The sequence below is a fragment of the Scatophagus argus genome, chromosome 17 (assembly GCF_020382885.2).
Source record: "Scatophagus argus isolate fScaArg1 chromosome 17, fScaArg1.pri, whole genome shotgun sequence".
Lineage (NCBI taxonomy): Eukaryota > Metazoa > Chordata > Actinopteri > Scatophagidae > Scatophagus > Scatophagus argus.
In genome coordinates this window covers 1,955,901-1,975,942 of record NC_058509.1, presented here as the reverse complement: position 1 = coordinate 1,975,942, position 20,042 = coordinate 1,955,901, and the positions used below count along the sequence as shown (strand labels likewise).

Below are 20,042 nucleotides of genomic sequence, written 5' to 3'. Positions count from 1 at the left end.
AGTCCGATATGGGATTTTTTTGAATATGACAGCGCGACAGACAAAAGCAAGTGCATTGTTGTGGAAACAGGTGATACAATATGTGGAATACTCCTCAAGGGAAAAAACCCCACGAATCTTAAAGTCCATTTGAGAAGCTTGCACAAGAAGGCTAATGGCGAGTACCTTAACAAAGTGGCGTCTCTAAGTAGCTCCCCTGAAAGTGAAGCAACATCCCGGCCAGGTAGCGCCGGGAAGGAGGAGACAACCATAATGGACTGCTTTCACCGACGACCAAATAGCTGCTGGCTAGTTAACACGCAGGAACACTACAAGCGGGAAGATGCACTCGTAAATATGTTTATTGAGACAGGTATGTCTACGAGACTGTGTGACTCCATTGCCTTCAAAAAATTTAGCTTTTCACTCGAGCCAAAATTCAAATCACCCGGTGCTGCACGAGTGAATAACCTTCTTGGAGCTAAGATGGAAAAAGCAAAGCACAAATTGAAAGAGATCATAAAGGAAACTGACCCTTTGTGTGGATGGTTGGAGCAAGAGAGGATTAACAGCATCTTTCATGGGTGTGTCAGCATGTTTTTATCATCCACCTGGAGGCCGCGTTTACCATGCTCTGCTTAACCTACACCGAATGGAGCATCCACACACTGGGGAGACTATTGCTCGCTGCATTGATGAGACATTGGAAGCATGGGGTATAGCCCCCCATGAACCCCAGAAGCAGTATTACACTCATTTTGCACATAAGGCTGCTATCCTGTGGACTGTTATGGTTGTTGTGGACGGTTGGTTGTTAAACAGTAACAGAATACATTTTTAAATGGTATCTTCTGTTGAGTTTTATTACACAATACTTACTCTGATCTTTTTGAATCCTGCACCTGACAAATGACCCAAAGTATGAAAAAACTAAAACTAATACTAAAACTAATAAAAACTAAACTAAAACTAAGCATTTAGTAAAAAATGAAAACTAACTAAAACTAGCCAACCCGCCCTAAAAACTAATTAAAACTAACTGAATTAGAGTTTAGTTTATATTTTCTATTATTTTCTTTCTTGAAATTCGGCTTTTCAGATTCCAAATATTTACCTTTTTGTAGAAGTATTGTACCTCCTCGCTGTGGGCAGCAGGTGGCGCTGCTGCCTTTTCAAAGGTTACCTGAGGCTATTTCTTGTTTCCCGGCATGCACCGCGACTAAGCATCCCTTCAGATTAAAGGACGCCGAACGTTAACATCATCGCAATTTCATTTTGAAAGGTAAATAGTTTTTGGGCTTTCTGCTTCATTAAAACGCTGTTAATGATTTATTTGAACGTATTTGTTTTGTCGTTGACGTGTTTATCTGTGGCACGAAGGTTAAATGTAGAAAGTGTCCGCTTGCGTTTCTCAAACGCCGAGTAACAGCTGATCCCGGCTTAACGTTAACTTAACCTCTTCAGCGACAAGGTGAATAATTCTCGATATTTTAATGAAAGAGTGTTTTTGGATGAGCTTTTGTTCTTCATCTTCACCAGCAGCCAAACAGCCGCTCTGATTGTTTATGGTCTTTTAGTGCCAACCTTCATATTAAATCAGAACGCTCCATCATTTGTTCTATTCAGACGCGTGCCGAACTCCCTTTGGAAAAGGCCGTTTTTTTTCTATTTCTCCTGTGTTATTGATGAATACAACATTGTAGAGCACAACTGAAGTCTGTTACCAGTCAGAAAAGTCATCTGGTAAATTCGGCATTCAACACAGTGACCAAGAGCTGAAGAAACGGCGCTCATTGCTGTGTGTTTCGGGGATTAGAACAAGAGCCCTGCGCTGTCGTGCAGAAGCGCTGACCTTCTGCTCATATGCTGTTGGTCTTCTTCAGAAGCTGAAGATGTCTGAACAGTTTGAGGAGAAGATCAAGAACTACAGGACGGCCCCGTTCGATGCCCGCTTTCCCAACACCAACCAGACCCGCAACTGTTTCCAGAACTATCTGGGTAAGTTCATAAGGCGGAGGCCCAGTCAAGGCTGCTAAAGTGTAATGCCTCGGGTGTTTCTTAAGGTTTCCTCCTAAGTTATGCTGCCACTGATACAGAATGTGTGCGTGTTTCCTTGTGTCAGGCCAATGCAGGGCAGGTCCCTCGCTTCCTGTCAAGCCCAATCCAACCTGAGCTTTTAACCACAGAAGGTAAAGATGGACGCAGGTCACAGCTGCCTGGGAGTCACTTTGCTTTGCTCTTAAGTTTCTGTCTAAGCCTTTTGCTTAATGTCAGCGTGTGATTGGTGGAGCTGAAGGTTAAAGCGATGAAAGACGCGCACGAGTGTCTCAGGCTTCTGCCGCCACTCGTGTGTTTTGTCTCGTCTTGATTTGCTCTTCATCTGGTCACACAACGCTGAGCATCTCGTAGACTTGGTGTCTTCTCGAGAGACGAGGGGGACGGAAACTTCAGGAGGAGACACGCAGTTTGTCTTCGTCCAGTGATTCATTTGATTAGACGTTTTTATACTTTTCATATCACATATTTCACTGTGAGGCTAAGAGATTAAAGAAATCAACTGCCAAAAATGTCAAATTTACCTACAAAGTCTGATTGAAGCCTCCTCTCCCTCCTCTTCACCCTCTCCCTCCTCTCCCTCCTCTTCACCCTCTCCCTCCTCTCCCTCCTCTTCACCCTCTCCCTCCTCTCCCCCCTCTTCCTCCTCTTCCTCCTCTTCCTCCTCCTGCTGTTGCATTTGAAATAATGCAAGAAAAACATTAAATTGCACGTTATGTTTGTTGTGTGTTTGATGGCTAATTGCACTCTCTGTTATTGTAATAATATTTCTGTCTCCACCTTTTTCCGAATCAGGATTTTGTTGTGTGCTTGCCTTTATATTTATGTCTTTATTTGTGTGGCCACATTCCAGCTTGGTTTCAGTCGCGACTCTTGGCCAGGCCTCGTCACTGAGGGTCGTTTCACTCGTCGCTGATCAAAGTGCGGTGCAGCTAAACTCTGCAGAGCCCAAACGTAATTCCAGATGTTCAGGATGGCACACTGAGGCTGTTCTCACATCTGCAGCTCCGTTCATTCGGTTCAGACCGAAACGGGAACGTAATGTGGTTTCATTTCACTTAAAATGACCCACTGGGCGTAAACATGAGGCCAGACAGACCGACAGGCGACTCACTGATTGGACGCTTTGGGTGATCAGCGTCATCAGGACCCACATGGGGAAATTAGACTCTGATGCAGCACATTCGTGTTTGAATCGCAAACGAAGATTAAACTGATTATAAACATTATTAGACTGCAAATGGAGCACATGTTATGACTCGCAGGTGGAGACAGGAAGAAGACGTACAGTAACGGTTCACGCCTCGTTTCTGTTCCTGTCACCGTGACACACTGGAATATTAATTCACACTCATTCTTGCACTGAAAGTCCGTATGCTGTCATACACAGGTGTTGCTGATATTATCTCACACCCATAAAGTTTAGGTGTGAAAGAACCCCGAGGTGTGCAGCTTCACGCAGTCTGAAGCTCGACTGTGTGAAGCTTATAGAAAGTATTGATTGTTTGGGTTTTGAAACCGACTCATTAATGTCTCACTGTGATTAGCAGCCACATCAGGCTTCACCACCGGCTGTTCAGGTCCTGATCCAACATCTCATCTGTCTCTGTTTGTCTCTGTCTGTCTCTCCTCCGTCTGTCTGTCCTCTGTCTGTCTCTCCTCTGTCTGTCTCTCTGTCTGTCTCGCCTCTGTCTCTCCGTCTGTCCTGTCTCCTCTGCAGATTTCCACAGATGTAACAAAGCTCTGGCTACCAAAGACCAGGACACGTCTCCCTGCGTTTGGTACCAGAGGGTCTACAAAAGCCTCTGTCCCATCAGCTGGGTGAGTTGCACCGAGTGCGTCTTCATGGTGGGCACCTGTAGAGATCCGTGTGAAGGACTGGACACCAGATTTGCTCGTCCACATTGTGCCGGTTTGTCTCGTCTTAGCAAACTGAGATGAGTTTAACTGCCTTGTTAACTCATTTGTAAAACGCGCATCCTGGTTTGAAATAAATCCTCCACTGACCGAGTAGGACGTGAAAATATTCCGTCTCTACATGTGGTTTTGCCGATGTTCGACTCTCTGCAGTCTCCACCTGCTGAGTCTTCTCGTCCCAGGAGTCGTAGTCCTCCTCAGAGCTTGTATGAACCCCGTCCGTACTGTGTCCCCTGTCTTCAAACTGGCCCTCAGGTGTGGAGGCTGCGTCCGGTCCCGGTCTGATGTCCAGCTGTGTCTGTCTCTGTTCGTCACTGACTTCCTGTTTTCTGGTCGTCTTTCCTTCAGGTCCGGAAATGGGACGAGCAGCTGGAGGCGGGAACATTTCCTGGAAAGATCTGAACGGCCGCGTTCCTCTCCATTCCTTTCCGGTTGTCTTCATCCTTGTATCTTAATGTGAAGCATCTGCTCTTTCTGTACAGAAGCGACTAAATAAATTCTAGAAGAGAGAACATTCGCAGCCTTGAACGTGTGCCTTCATCGCTTTGAAAAATCAGTTGCATCTTTGGGAGCTTTTATTTTGAAAAGTGAAAGCACCGCACCTCTGAGCAGCGCCCAGCGTCTCCAGAGTGCAGTTCACTGGTCAGATATTAAATATTAAAGTGCAGTCTTTAATTAGCAGGCAGCAAACATCACATCATTCATACTGACATCCTCACAGGCCGCAGGGCTCAGCCTGATGGAGGCGCCAGCAGGACCGACGGCTCGCTTGTTTTGTTTTCCTGCTCTGTTTCTTGATGAGAAAGTGAAGAAGATGAGGACGCGTTCGTGTACCAACAGAATGAGACGGACTCCAGCAAACTGAGTCAAATACATAATCATAAATGATAAAAAAAATTACAAAGCAAACAGATTTTATTTATGCAGCTTGAAATCATAAAGTTGCATCAGAGGGCCTCTTGAATGTCTGAGACTTTCTGTCCTTACGTTCTCCATTTGCAACAGAAAGGCTGATTAAACGTGAAATGGCTGACGCGCAGAGCAGGAAGGTGAAAGTCACTCGTTTGTGTTTGGGTTGAAATCAAAGTCTAAAGTAGAAAAGGAAAGAATAAAATCAAGTCACAGTTGTTTCTACACACAGGAAATAACTGCAACGCAAAGAAGTGACAGAAAGGGAAGATTACACACAGAAAGTATAAATACATTACATAGGCTTGTTTGGGATAACTTTTTGACCACTTTTGGATCCAAACAGAACAACAAGTTGAGAATTCAAACTGTGTGAGTTCCGTTCATGAGCTCTTCTGGAGCTTTGATGAGTTCATGATGAGTGTGGAAATGTTGCTCTGACAGACTGAGACGAGCTCACCTGCCTCCGGGACGCGCAGTCAGCTGTCTCCGAGTCACTGCAGCGCGAAACGTCTGGAGCATCATCTGAGCCGCACCGCATGACCCGTTGCCTCAGCAACGCAGCGCGTTGCATCAGCATCAGCATCAGCATCCGCAGCGCCAGCGCCAAGTCATCCAGCGAGTCCTGTCAAGGTCGCCCGCGAGAGGCATCATGGGAAGGCGAGGATGACACAGGAGGGAGAGGGAGGGATGCGGCGGGGGGAGGGGGGTCACAATATTCCCCTCACGACCCTCTGGGACCACCCCTCCGCGCATGCGCTCACTCTTTCGTCACCTGAGCTGACCATAGAAGGACACGGGCGCCGCCTCGGCTCACGGGATGCGGCGATGATGTCCAAACGCTCACCGAATTCTGCACGTAAAGGCGGAGGGGCGGAGCAACGTCACGACATCCCAGCACTTCGGGTTTTGATTGGTTGATGGGGGGTGAAAGTAATGAAAACAAGTGCGTGCTTTTACGTGCGGTTCTCCTCGCAGCTCGTGTATGAGACGAAGCAGAAGGAGGGAGGCACCGCCGCAGCACACCGAGGGCTTCCTTTGTCCGGCCCGGGAGTCACGACAGGTGAGTGGCAGGTTAGCGTCCGCTTGGTGTTGCTTTTGCACAGGTTTGCGGTCTTAAAAAAATAAATCAATAAAAAGAGCGGGGGCGTGAAAAGTCTTCTGCTAGCGCCAGTTTGACCGACACAGAAAGAAATTAGCGGACAGAAATTCACCTCCATTTATTTCATTCACGTTATAGCTGCTAGCATCCTCTGTGAAATGCATGGTATCGATTATTAGTGATTGGTTTGATGTTGGGAAGGCGGGAAAGGCGGTCGTGTCCTTCCCGGCTCAGTCGGCTGGTACCTTGGACAGCGCCTATATGAGGTGTGTTCCTTTTCCTGCAGCTGTCAGCGCCGGCGGGCGGGTACGGTCAAAGCTCTTAACCACCACCTGAAGATCTCCTCTCTGCACCCCTCAGCTCGACTGAAATCTGCCTGGTGATCATCCGGCTGCGTGTCAGACGATGGAAGGGCAGGCAAGTGGTTTTCTGTCGTCCGTTTCTGCTGGGATTCAGGAAGTGATGTTTGCTTATTAAAAACAGCCGAGTGATTGTTGCAGCTTCAGTCTGTCTTTACAACTCAAGAGCTGTGATTTCCGAATAACAGAAGCAGTACGTGAAGTAGGCTACGTGTCCGAGCAGAGCTGAGTGGGTGAGTGAGTCAGCCTCCACGGAAACACGACGCGCTGCACGGGAAGCTTCTCACTTCTGATGCTGTGACTCAGTCACTCTGCTCCAGATGTGGCTGCAAACATTCCCTCACTTTTCCGTTTCACAAGGTTTAAGTTTGGGTCTGAGATTAGGATTGTGTTTGTTTTGGAATGAGAAAGAGGCCGGGAAACAAATGGTGGAAGTTTACAGGAAAAACGAGTTAAATAACAACGAACGCAGCAAATGTTCCCTCAGTGCGAAGCAGCGCAGTAAACACTGGACTGGATGATAAACGTGTCATCATAAAGGCTTGCACTCCAGTTTCAACAGTTGCAGCGGCACAAATTGGACCAGAATGCAGTGCGCCTGCGCACTCGTCTCTCTGCACGTTGCTGCTGCGTGCCCGTACGCGTGTGAGCGTGTCTTCACCGTCTTCCTCTGGGCTTTGCTGCAGAAAATCAGATGGACCTAACGTACTTAGTGATCTGCGCATGCGCCTTTGTTATGTACGGTTTGTCTGGATCTGCTGCGCTCAGGTTCCTCTTGATCTCAGATGAACTCAGAGGTTCAGAACCCATAAATAAAGGTTCTGCAGCCCGTAAAGCAGACGCACCAAAAGAAAAAGTTCGTGACGGTGCTGACAGCTTCCTCACGGACTGAGCGTGTCAGGAAAAGCCTTTCTCATCGCTCTGTGGGTCAGCTGTCGCTTGGGAAACATACAGGCAGAAAATAAGGGCTGAGGTTCCACCCAGAACCGTGTGCTTCTGAAGGACCCTTTGCTCGGGTCACTGTCGTGTGGCTGCTCACCCTGAGGAGGTGAAGCTGTTCTGGATAGAACTTTTCACAGATGGGTCTCCAAGCCTTCGTGTTGGCTCCTAAGTTGAACCCTCCAGAGGTTTCCAGGTGGAGCCCTCATAAAATGCTTGTGTTTCTTTTGGTTCTCTGGACGTTTGCTGAAAATGTTGCTCTTTGTGTTAACTGCTTTGCACTACAATCATTTGTCGTTGTGTCGTGTTGATGTTCTAACTGTTGTTGAAGTTTGTGGTAAAAAGCTGCGACAGGCGACAACAAAAGCCAAATTCAGGGAGAAGCAAAGTGTCCTCGGACTCGTTTAGCAGCAGGTTCAGCTCCACACTCTGAGGGGGGGGCGGGGTCACTATTTACATTCTTGTGTCCCTGAAGGGCGTCCTGTCATCATGGCTCGTGCCAAATATCGATCAACTCGTCAATACGCGACCCGAGCGCAGTGGGACCCTCACGCTAAAGTCCGGCCTGTAACGTTTTTCTATCACCCAAAGCAGCTCAACACGTTTAAGCTCCTGGTTTGACCCGACAGCCCAGCTGAAACTGTGCTGGCTGGTTCGGACCACAAGTGGGTCAGCAGTGTGTGTTTGCATGGCTCCTGTGCTGTGATCACTGTGTCAATAAAACTGTCACCTCCAGGCTGTTGCCATGGAGACGGAGGTTGGGAGGGAGCGGAGCGAGCGAGCTAAATGGACAGTCTTGGATGGATGGATGAAAATAGAGACTGTGAGCTTAAATGAGGCAGGAAGAAAGACGGCGTTGTTGTTGATGGGAGTGGAGGACGACCACATGAGTCATGGCGGCCATACGACCACATGAGTCATGGCGGCCGTCTGTAGTGAAACACCTGTAGGTTTGTGACTGATCTCCGGTGTTTCCAGATGCAGAAAAATCCCTTTTGTTTCTTTTGTCAAGTCTGAGTGTTGATGCTTGAAGTCCACACACAAGGCCTCAGACTGGGTTTGTGTGTGTGAACCCGTTCCGTCACCGTGACAACAGTTACCATGGTAACGCATTTGTCCCGGGCTGCCTGGTGAACCGTCCTCAGCCGGTCTGTTTCATCACGTTCCTGCTGCTCTTCAAACAGTGTTGGAGTGTTCGTGTTTGGAGCCGTGGGATTAAAACGCTTTAAATCCAGCTGAATGTGGATGCTGACGAGGAAATTTCGTTCAGCTGTGAGGGAGCAAACGTCAAGCGTTCATAAGGTTAACCAGGACTGGAGTGTGTACGTCACACTTTATCCTGACAGACAGACAGCTGCGTCGGGCTTTGACCGACACCCTCTCCTTACTGGTTTTTACCTGAGATGTTTTGGGTGCCGTCATGTGACCTGTAATTTCTACTGAGTCACTGTGACTGGACAGAAAACCCGGAGACGGACGGACACGGTCAAAGAGGGAAGCAGAGAGGAAAGTGGAAGGTGAGCTTCAGGGCAAACATAGCAGAGTGTGTGTGTGTGTGTGTGTGTGTGTGTCATTGAGCTGGTAGATGGTTTGCTGAGATCTGAGCTGCATCTGGATCTTGTGACGCGCTCAGGGCTCTTTTCTTTCTGTCTTGTTTGATTAGCTTTTAACCTCAGTGATGGCGATGACTTCAGACGGATGGCGAAGGATCAGCTGGGAGTTTGTGTCAGTCAGAGATTATTAGAACGCGTTAGAAAGTCATTACATGCTCAGAAACAAGGGCAAAAGTTTTAAAGCTTTAACATAGAGGTCTATGGGGATGGAGCCAGCCTCAGTTTGAGAAACTGCTGTTTTTGGCTCTTCAGAGTTTACTTCATTTTCTTTCTTTCGTTTTGGCTGACTTTAATAAATTCATCCTCGCAGTTAAAGGTGAACTCCACTGATTTTAAGCTGTTGCATAATGTTGTCTTTGGCTCCGGTGAGAATTAGGTCATCAGAGTTATTTCAGTTTGGGCTGAGTGAATAGAAATCACAGCGAGTCTGAATTACAAACTGGTGTTGAGAGACATTCGCCAGGCAGAGGAAGTCGAAAGAAAGATGCTGCTGAGTCGCTTCGTGGAGCACAGACATCATCTTTGGAGCCACACTGAATGTGAGATGTAGTTAAATAAATCACAGCGTGTTTGATGAAGGCCACATTCCTGCCTTTTCTTGAACCTCTTGGTAAGGTATACTCTATAACATATTGATAATCCCAGATGGTCATGATCTGTGATGAATTACGGCTGTGGTATTAAGATAAGCTCACACGCGAATAATATTTTTGTACAGTCATTTTTCACTGAAGCTACAGTACATCAGTGCTGCAAGCCAGCAAACTCCATTTCAGAGAATAATGGAAGTCACTTTAATTCAGATCTGCAGGCAAACACACTGAGAGCGAGAGTGTTGCAGCTGCGTCTTTACGTGGTTTAAAACCAAAGACGTGCAGCTCATCATTCAGCATCTGTAACATCTGGAGGATCCAGCAGGTCGAGGCGCCGTGACGTCACTTTGCTCTCCTCTCATAAAGTCTTTGCAAGTCGCTTTCACTGAAATACGTCAGTTTATTTATGAGAGAAAATATGAGACTTTTATTCTGGGATTCATCGCCGTTATTGACATACACGGCACAAACAGCCAGACACACCCAGAGGGACGCGGCGCCGTTCAGGATTATCGATCACTCACGCATCCTCAGGGAACGAGGCAACGCAACAGGCTGTTTGGCCATTAATTCTCAGAGCGGGAAAGGATCAAAACAAACCTTTGCTTTTAGCCAGATTTCGCAAAGTGGATGATTCACTCAGTGAAAGAAGAAGAAGAAGAGAAAAGAAAAGAAGGTGGATTATTGTTAAAGGTGTTTTTGCTATGTAGGAATCAGCCGAATGCACGCAGAGATGAATCAATAACAATAAGGCATTTGATAAGGCAAACAAAAAGTGTTGTCTGAAAGCTTTTTACGTCAGCACTTTTAAATTTACGGTGAACTGAATTCTGACTTGTGTTACTGAGTGGTTCAGTTAAAAGTCAGAAGTCACAGCTTTTACAGGCTTGTACCACCTGGTGCGTTTCCTTTACTTCCTGTTCCTGTCAGTTAGGAGGCTGGACGCTTAGATGCTGCGGTCAGTAGTTGCTGATCTGAGGTGTGATGTTCCGTTTGAGGCCTCCACCGTCATGTATGGACTGCAGCATGTAGGAGAACTCATCCTGAGCTCCATCCTCTGACCTTCGTCACCTGTTCTCTCCCTCTCATCGTCTGATTGGTCCAGAGCAGCCAACACCCAGCTTTGCCAAAGCAGATCCTGAGGAGTGCAGTCCGAGCTAATATTGTGTGACCTCGCTCTTATATTGTCACACCAAGGACGTCGGCCCACCTGAGGCCCGTCCAGGTTTCTGCGCCGTCTCATATGACAGCAGCGCGTTCTGCCCCGTCAGCACCGAGTCTCTTTATGACGGACCTCAGGAGGAACACACACACACACACACACACACACACACACACACGCACTGGTCTAATTTCTACTGCTGTGACCCAACATGACCTGCCAGGGATTTCATATGTCGCATCCATCAAGACGAGTTTAATAAACTTTGACCTTTAATTCAGCAGCCAGAAACTTCCTGGATTAATAATCCTGATGCTTTCTGTTAGACTGGTCACCAGGGATGTGTGGGATTAAAATAAACTGTTAGAGTCTTTTTCCAGAACTATTAAAAAGTGCTTGTGAACACACATCACGTCACAGTCTCTCAAGAAGGAAAAATGGAAAGCGAATCAATTAAACACGTGATGACGTAGACATGATTTTATGTCAACTTTCTCGGTCTAAATTACGGTGTTCATTTTTTAGGAATTAATTTATTTTGGGGGGAAAAGTTCATCAAAGACAAAGAAAAACGGTTCAAACTCAACAAAGACACCTAAAGGACAACAAGTTGATGCTCAGCAGCAAGAGTTACAGCAAGGCGAAAACATCACCCGAATGCAACACAACACAAGAATAAAGAGAACAACAGGAAGTTGTCGATCCACAGAGCTTCAACACGCTGAGAAAGACGCTGCTGTGGTCCCGTGAACCATGAGACAGCCACATGTGATCTCCTTTAATACATAGATTACACAGATGGACGGGGAGCCTCACGACGGCCTCACAGCAGCAGCTTCAGCATTCAGACCTCATCTGCGTTGAGCTGATTGTGTCTTCATGTCGGTTTAAGGTCAGCAGGTCACTTCATGGTTTTCTTACTTAACGCTTTAGTTGTGAAAAATCCTGTGACGTTAACACGAGTTAAAGCCACACTTTGATGAGTAACCTTGCGTGGCTCCGTGACCTCACTGTCTCATACCTGATATTATTGTTTGTGTGCTTCATCGACCTGCTTGGCGTCAGCAGCACAGTGCAGCGATTCACAATCTGATTATGAGCTCAGATTTCACATTTACTGTCTCTCTTCTTCTTCCTCCCACCCTTTCCCTTCATCCCCGCACTGATCTCCGTTTGGTTTGTTTTCTCCCGCCTTTTCCCTCTGTGCAGGAAAAGCAGGTAACAGGTTACCTCCTGTTCTCTCTGGGCACCGCTGTCATCGGCTCTCTGCAGTTCGGCTACAACACAGGAGTCATCAACGCTCCGGAGCAGGTTGGTGATTAGTGCCTGGCTGCAGCTGCACCTGAAGTCTGCACCTTCTTCACCTGTGAATAACAGGTGTTTGTAAAGGGAAACACCCACAAACCCTCCTGTGTGATGTCACAGATATGGGAAACTGTTTAGAAGACAGCTTGAATTTAGGAAAAGACCAAACTATATATTCCAGTATTGCAGTATTGTATTTTTAATTTCAACTTCCTGCAACTTCAGAGATCTTCGCTCTGTTTGTTCAGAAACTGCGATCTTTCTTCAACGACACCTGGTTTGAGCGTTATGGCAGACCGATCAGCCCTGGGGTCTGTACCGTCGTCTGGAGCGTCTCCGTCGCCATCTTTAGCGTGGGCGGCATGGTGGGCTCCTTCAGCGTGGGAGTCATGGCGAACCGATTTGGCAGGTAGGAACTAAATGTGTTCAGTGTGACCAGCTGACGTGTAAAACTTTTGTTTCTGTGATGAGAATCTAAACCTGTTCATGTCAGTCCTGCTGGTTGTATTCAATGTCACTGTCAAGAATATCTGGCTGTTTTGTTTTTCCTTTAATGGCTCTGTGTGTTTCCTGTGTGGTTCAGCTGACCTGTCACAACACATTAGTCCTAATGGAGGATATGAAGCGTGTCTGCATCGAGTCCTGCTGCTCGGCTCTAATGTTTCCCAGAGTTGTTCCTTCGTTCCTCCATTCGCCTCTTTGCATCAAATCACAATCCTGTTTCCTCTCTCGGATGAGACTGTTTTGCCCACACTCATCACTATATCTTCCACTTCCTGTTGAAGAAATGCAGGTTCATAGTGGAAACGCGTTTGGCTTTTATTTACGCATTTCTTTCCACATTTCTGACAGTTGCAAAGAATTCACATTTAAAAGAATTTGACAACTTTCTCACAAAATTAGACCAGGGAGCCTCCAGCCTGTGTGCTAAGCTAAGCTAATCAGCGCCACACACACACACGGCGTCAGTGGTCTTCTCATCTAAGTCTTGATAGGAAAGCAAAGAAATGACTTTCCCTAAATGATGAGGTGTTCCTTTAAATATACAATATGCAGCTAATAAAATCCACAACGCTGAAGAAAAGATAAATCACAGTTAACATAAAAGAAAAATCAGTTTCTTGACCCGCCCTCGCACATACTGTAAATGCACAGATGTTTGCAGTGTAAAACCAGCCTAACACTCATCTGTCAGTGAGCTAATTAGACCAGAAAGCTCCTGACCTTCACTCACACTCAGGCAGGTGATTTACCTGATAATCAGTGAACTTCTCCATCCACCACAAACCTCCTTCCACATTTTCTCATTTAAAGAAATCTAATAAATTATAATTTAAAAAAATTGTAAAAGAAATGTTGTAAGCGTAGAAACTCTGTCGCCCACCCTCGTTGTCTTCCTCCTCCTCCTCCTCAGGCGACGCTCCATGTTCCTGGTGAACAGTCTAGCGGTGATCGGTGGCCTCCTCATGGGCTTCTCCACCATCTGCTCCTCCTATGAGATGGTGATCGCCGGCCGCCTGGTCATCGGCCTGTTCTGCGGGTTTTTTACCGGCCTGACTCCCATGTATGTGGGCGAGGTGTCGCCCACTCCCCTCAGAGGAGCCTTCGGCACTCTTCACCAGCTCGGCGTGGTGGTGGGCATCCTGATCGCTCAGGTCAGCAGGAGGCTCCCTGACAAACCTGAGATTTAGTCAGCAAACAGCTGGCTCTCCTGTGAGTCTAACCCAGCTGTTGTGCCTCTCGGTGTTCAGATCTTTGGCCTGGAGGCTCTGCTGGGCTCAGACAGGCTGTGGCCCCTGCTGCTGGCCCTCACCGTGGCCCCTGCTGTGCTGCAGTGCATCCTGCTGCCCTTCTGTCCCGAGAGCCCTCGTTTCCTGCTCATCAACCTCAAGCAGGAGGAGCAGGCACGCAAAGGTATGCACTGATACTACTACAGTACTACTGCTTCTGCTTACAGTACTACCTCTTCTACTAACAATGATACTGCTTCTGCTGGCAGTGGTACTGCTGCTGCTGTATTCTTGATGCAACTATTGGCAATAATACTGCTTCTACTGATACTACTGGTGTCCTTTCTGCCAGTACTGCTGCTGTACTATTGCTACTGCTTCTACTGATACTATTACTACAACCACTGCTGGCACTGCTGCTGCCTGTACTACAACAACCACAGCTAACTGTACATCTCCTTCTGCTGTTTCTGTCACTACTGGAACTGCTGCTGACATGCATACTGCCAGTACTACTGCTATTACTACTACCGTGCAACCGACTATTACGAGGACAGCAGCAGTTACTATTTATGATATATGCTAAATAATTTCCCTCTGGGATCAGTGAAGGTTTATCTCACGGAGCAGCTGACGTGCTGCAGCCGTTGTTGTTTCTGCTTGTTGCGAACGAAAATCTCAGATCCCATAAATGGAAACCAGAGAAAAGAGCAGCAGGATGAAAGAGAAAGATCAAGGAGAAAGGAAAAGAGATAAATCAGCAGTTAGAAACACACAGGGGTGAGATCAGGTGAGTCGGGATGATAGAAGAGTCCTTGAACAGGCAGAAGGTTTTGGCATCTGTTCAGCTCATGGACTCTGAAGCACTGACACACTTCCCCTTCACAAACACAAGGCTCCACAGTCAGGGTCTCGGTCTGTCTGTGTGACTGTGTGGTGTCTGTGGTGTTCAGCACTCGGCCTTCTCTCTCTGGTGAACGTTGAGAACCTGCTCGGCTGCTGTCAGACTTTACAGTTTTGTATTAAGTCACAGTGATCAGCCGCTGCTTCCTGCTCTGCTTATTCTTTACGCCAGTATGTCAGCGCACACACTCAGCATCACCAGCCTATCAGCAGGCAGAGATTTTCCATCTATTCTCTGCCTTTATGTTCCCGTGCCAACACGAACACAGACTCACTTTGTGTTTCTGTCCTGTCGACAGCACTGGTGCGTCTGCGTGGCAGCGAGGACGTGAGCAAAGACCTGCAGGAGATGAAGGAGGAGAGCGCCAAGATGGCCATGGAGAAGAAGGTGACCATCCCGGAGCTGTTCCGCTCGGCGTCGTACCGGCAGCCCCTCCTCATCGCCGTCATGCTGCAGCTCTCCCAGCAGCTGTCAGGGATCAACGCTGTGAGTCAGCAACAGGCAGCACATCCACACACACACACACACACACACACAGACACGGAGGACAGTATAAAAATACACACTTTCACACATGGAGATTTATCTATTCTTACCTTGGAGTAGTTGTTGCCCTGGCAACATTTACTTGCTCTGTGGTCCATTTTTTTTAAAGATAGATAATTAACACGTGTACTACATAAAGTAATCATCTGATCTCACCTATTATGATAAAGTAAATCAAAAGCGTCCATCTTATCTGGGGTCCAATCACAATGGAAGTGCTAAGCAGGTTATTACAGACGTCCCCCCGCCCAGTATTATTTCCAGCTCCCCCTGGGGGGATCTCAACATGTTCCCAGGCCAGGTGAGATATGCAATCCCTCCCACTCTGTGGTTTTCCCGGAAAAACCTCCAAAAGATGGCGCCATTTTAAGTCAAACCAGACCCGACCCTTCAAAAAAATAAACGTAACCTTTACTACTTTATTTGAAAGTTCATTCAGCAAATAAAAGTTAAGCTGAGGATGGACTTTGTTTTGATACACTGTGGCTGAATGTGATTATGTGACTGGACCTTTTCTAAGCTGAGTGTCATTTACAGCAGATACCTAAAGCTGTTGCTGTTTGACTGAACACGGTTAAGACACACGTTAATGCGATTCCAGATGGCGGTCGGGACAGTAACATATTTAATTAAGTGTAATTCTAAAACATGTAAATCTTAATCTTGTTTTCCATCCTCTCTGTGTCCCGCAGGTGTTCTACTACTCGACAGGTATCTTTGATGACGCTGGCGTGAAACAGCCCATCTACGCCACCATCGGCGCCGGAGTCGTCAACACCATCTTCACCGTCGTTTCTGTGAGTTATGTCGCCGCGTTCCTCCCGTTTCCTGCTCGTGTTTGTGTGCATTCAGCAGCGTGCATCACCCCCTCCTGTGTCTGTCCTCCAGCTCTTCCTGGTGGAGAAGGCAGGGCGGAGGACTCTGCACCTCCTGGGACTGGGAGGAATGGCGGTCAGCGCTCTGGTCATGACCATCTCGCTCCTGCTGGTGAGTTCAGCCGTGCCGGCCTTGAAGTTATTCACCCTCAACAGCCACAGTTCACTTCCTCGCACAAAGCGAAACAAAATGTACACAAAATATGTACAAATAAAGTTAATTCTGTGGCATGACGTTGTATCAGCTGCTTTGGAATGCCAGAGAGTAACTGTCAGAATAGAACTAAAACAAATGTACAAACTCATCATAATAATCGTTAAATGTTTTTTTCTCTGGCCTTTTCTCCATCTGTCTGAGCAGAAGGACATTCCCGCCATGAGCTACTTGGCCATCTCTGCTGTCATGCTCTTTGTGGCCATGTTTGAGCTGGGCCCCGGTCCAATCCCATGGTTCATTGTGGCTGAGCTGTTCTCCCAGGGGCCCCGCCCAGCTGCCATGGCTGTCGCTGGCTGCTGCAATTGGACAGCCAACTTTCTGGTTGGAATGAGCTTCCCCAAGCTAGTGGTAAGCAGCCGTCCCGGTTTGAATGGATTTGGGTTTAGGCTGGACATCTTTTCTTCGTTTGCTTTGTCTTCTTGTACCAAATCTTAAGTGTTTTTTGTTCTCTTTTTCTCTCTTTCTTCATTTTTTGGTTTGAACTCACATTTTGAAATCATTTACTTTATAAAATCTTTAAATTAGATCATTTTTCCTTAATCTTTCTTTGTCCTTTCTGTCCTCTGAATATTTAAAAGCGGTTACTTCTACAACAGTCTGACTCTTCTCTGTTGTTTCCTTAGGAGTGGTGCGGGCCCTGGGTCTTCCTCATCTTCACCGGCTTCCTCATCATCTTTTTCATCTTCACCTTCCTTAAAGTCCCAGAGACGAAGGGCAAGACCTTCGAAGAGATCGCCCGCAGCTTCGGCAACGGCCCGCCTCCCACCTCCTCGTCTGTCGAGGACCCTCCTGCCAGCGCCAGCACCGCCGCGCCGCTTCCCTCCTCGCCGGTGAAAGAGAAGCTGCCGCTGGTGGAGGCACCGGCAGCAGCTGCACCTCCTCCAGCTGAAACCACACCCCTTGAAGATAAATCAAACTCCACGGTGCAGGATAGTGTGTAGGGCTTCTGTAGACATCACTTTAATGCGTGGAGGGGGTTAAAAACGAAGGAAGAATCACAGAGATTTCGTAGATGCTGAAAACTGCAGTTAATTATCACAAGTTGGAACAATAAAATCTACTTAATTTTGTAATAGACCCGGCTTTGACCTTTAAAAGGTCATGCTTTCTGCTTCCACAGTTCCTTCTTTTAAATCCTCTCTTCCCAAACTGTGAACGGGAAGCAGTCGCTGTACAAAACCGCAGATTCAATCCAATGTACGTTCCTAGGAATTAAGCTACACTCATTAAAAGGATGAGTCCTTTTCAAGACATCTGTGTGTCTAGTCAGGACAACACGGCAGCCGCAGGTTGTGTTAATGTTACTAACAGGTGAAGGTTCAGGTAAGACGCACGTCACTGGGGACTAGAAGCAGAGTGTGTTGACAATGGCGCAGCCTTTGTGCAGGTGTTTCCACATGAGGTGAGGTCCATGTAGAAGGAGTCAGGTGACGTGGACAGCGATGATGCAATTATTTTTTTCATGTATTCCTGTCATAGTGGATATTTTAGTGCAATATAACTTGGTAGATATAGTTTTACCTGGTCAGGTTTAATTATGTTCCTGCTGTGCGTTTTCTGAAGTGTTCTCCAATCACAGGCCTAAGAAGGGGATTTTCCTACTGAAGCTCTGCCTTCAGATGTTGGATATGAGCTGACAAGCCTGAGAGCTTTTAAGCAATGCCAAAGCACCGAACTTTAATTGCCATCCTGTGAACACATGTAACCTCAAATGTGTTTCTTTAGGAAATTAACAGCAGCTAAGTTTATTCAGCCTGAAAGCGATTAAAGCTGTAGTCCACAACTCTGTTCAGTTTAGCGCCGCCCTCGGCGTCCGCCACTCGCTTCGTGGTCTTGTCCCGCTTGTTTTTGGATTTTCTGTGGGTGAAGTTGGTGCTCAGATCCATTTCACGAATGTCACGCCTAATTTATCTCTAGGTAAATATATAAATGCTGTGTTAGTTTGTGGTTAAACCTTGTGGATTATTACTTTACTAGAGGGCCTTTTGTGTTGGAAAACTACAGCTATTGGAATCATGACTGTGGCTTAAGAATTTTAGGCAAAACACGTTGGCTGAACTGTTTTACACATGTAGATCACAGTAGGGAAATGTGCAATGCATATTTTTTGTTTAAGAGAAAGAGTATTTATTAGAAATCAATTTTTGTACAAAGTATATATAATTATAATACACTAAAGCAAATTTATTATCCTAATGCTTTCCAGACCTGCCCCGTGTGCTGAAGCTGAATGAGTCTGTAGCTGTTCTGTTGTGCTGGAGTAAACCTTCAGAGATTTGAACTGACTGAGAGTTAAAGACTGTAAATCTCATTTGTTGCTCTCTGTTTAGATGCACTTTGTTAACCAGTTAAGCAGCAAAGCAAAGCATTAGAGCCACAATCACTGATACAGGAATCATCGAGCACAGCAGCGCTTTATGTCAAATTAAGTAAATAGTAATTAAAGAATACATTTGCCTGAGCAATATATATATATATATATATATATATATATATATATATATATATATATATATATATATATATATATATATATGGCCAGGCTGTAATTAGAATAGATCAGAGTTGTGTAAAATGTGAGATCAGTAAAGAAACTTCAACCAAAACAATGTAATCAATCGAACAAATGTTCCTGTTGTTTGATTAGAATATCTAATCTGGTTCATTTATTTATTTATTCTTCTGTTAATGAGTAATGACTACTATGGCTGCTCAATTGTGTTGACTATTTCAATCTTAGAAAACAATCCAGAATCTGTGAGTTTTCAGTTTTATATGTTAAATCAAAGGCTGTCATTCCAAAATGAAACCCAGATATGTTTCATTACGTGACTGGCGGCGTGACCGGCAGTGCAGGACTAGCTATACTGGTGAATTTAGAAGGCAAAAACTATAAAAGGAAGATGCTGATTTACTGAAACTTGGCCTTTGTCTCTTTGTCTGTTGGCGACGTTAGCTCAACTATCTCGTGGTCTTTCACTCAAACAACCCTACACTGATTCTTGGAAAATGTTTAGGACCTTAAACTCTTAAAATCTACCTTTAAATCAAAATTATAAAATAATTTGGCCCTTAAAATCACTGGTTTATTTTTCAGGTCCAGATGCTGTCTACATTGTGAAGCTTTGTCTGTCAAGTCAGCCATGTGTAGCACTGTCAGCCTTTACAGATTCATGTATTACAAACACTATACAGTTTGTTTGCTGTTTAAGTGTAAGACACAAAGTATATTTTCTATATTGTGTGATGACTGTGTGAATTACTGTGGTGGAAAAGGCTGAAAATCTACAGCAATTCATGAAGTTTGGGAAATTATTTACTGACTTGTTTGTTATTTACTTTTTGACTTCACTGGAAAAATATTCATCTTGACAAGTAATTGAAGTGGTCGACTCTGCTTGAGCTTGTTGAGATGAATGTTTGTCGCGGTGAGGGGACAGATTGTGGTCGGAGTCGTGGCTTCGTTGTGTATTTGCTGTATTTGTGGATGATAGTGATGTACTGTGTTTGCACTGGAGGAGGTGTGTGGTACGCTCCTCTCTCACAGTAGTGTTCAGTGTTGTATACAAGCTCTCCTGCAGACTTCTACACCCACTGCTCCTTCCATATGGCACTAACGCTATCCAAACCTGAGTCGGATATGGATTTAAAATGCTTTCTATTACTCGGCTTACCCAGTCGGGTTTGCCTTTTGTGATATTACAGTTTTTAAATAGCTCAGAGATTTATGCTCATCCCATTCCTTTTTCCCCTGAGGTCAAATTGAAGAAACCGATTGAGAATTGTGTTTAATAACCTTGTAAAGAAACCTAAAAAGTCGCTTTTGGCCAGGAGGGA

At 46.0% G+C, this 20,042-nt stretch overlaps 2 protein-coding genes across 4 annotated transcripts; both read left to right on the top strand.

Annotated features, from left to right (window-relative positions):
• The first annotated feature begins 1,150 nt into the window (after positions 1-1,150).
• On the top strand, positions 1,151-4,450 carry LOC124074630 (cytochrome c oxidase subunit 6B1-like). 3 transcript variants are annotated; one of them, XM_046417742.1, is made up of 5 exons: positions 1,228-1,261; positions 1,863-1,977; positions 2,102-2,168; positions 3,755-3,855; positions 4,300-4,450. In XM_046417742.1, the coding sequence occupies exons 2-5, from the start codon at positions 1,924-1,926 to the stop codon at positions 4,351-4,353; spliced, it is 276 nt and encodes a 91-aa protein (XP_046273698.1). In that variant the 5' UTR covers positions 1,228-1,261; positions 1,863-1,923; the 3' UTR covers positions 4,354-4,450. The 3 variants fall into 3 exon arrangements, with proteins under 3 accessions (XP_046273700.1, XP_046273698.1, XP_046273701.1); XM_046417744.1 differs by lacking the exon at positions 2,102-2,168 and having other exon boundaries at positions 1,151-1,261; XM_046417745.1 differs by lacking the exons at positions 1,228-1,261; positions 2,102-2,168 and adding an exon at positions 1,311-1,450.
• A 1,198-nt stretch (positions 4,451-5,648) lies between these two features.
• Positions 5,649-18,685, top strand: slc2a3a (solute carrier family 2 member 3a). Its single transcript, XM_046418371.1, has 11 exons — positions 5,649-5,923; positions 6,249-6,379; positions 11,838-11,939; positions 12,182-12,342; positions 13,348-13,588; positions 13,685-13,847; positions 14,866-15,053; positions 15,806-15,910; positions 16,002-16,100; positions 16,350-16,553; positions 16,829-18,685. Exons 2-11 carry the CDS (start codon positions 6,368-6,370, stop codon positions 17,144-17,146), a joined length of 1,593 nt encoding a protein of 530 aa, XP_046274327.1. The 5' UTR covers positions 5,649-5,923; positions 6,249-6,367; the 3' UTR covers positions 17,147-18,685.
• Positions 18,686-20,042: the final 1,357 nt, after the last annotated feature.

Coding starts and splice junctions, on each gene's coding strand:
- LOC124074630 (XM_046417742.1), top strand. CDS start 1,924: ATGCCCGCTTTCCCAACACCAACCAGACCCGCAACTGTTTCCAGAACT. Junction 1,978..2,101: donor CTGTTTCCAGAACTATCTGG/GTAAGTTCATAA, acceptor TCCTTGTGTCAG/GCCAATGCAGGGCAGGTCCC. Junction 2,169..3,754: donor TGAGCTTTTAACCACAGAAG/GTAAAGATGGAC, acceptor TCTCCTCTGCAG/ATTTCCACAGATGTAACAAA.
- slc2a3a (XM_046418371.1), top strand. Junction 13,589..13,684: donor TGGGCATCCTGATCGCTCAG/GTCAGCAGGAGG, acceptor CTCGGTGTTCAG/ATCTTTGGCCTGGAGGCTCT. Junction 16,101..16,349: donor TGACCATCTCGCTCCTGCTG/GTGAGTTCAGCC, acceptor CTGTCTGAGCAG/AAGGACATTCCCGCCATGAG.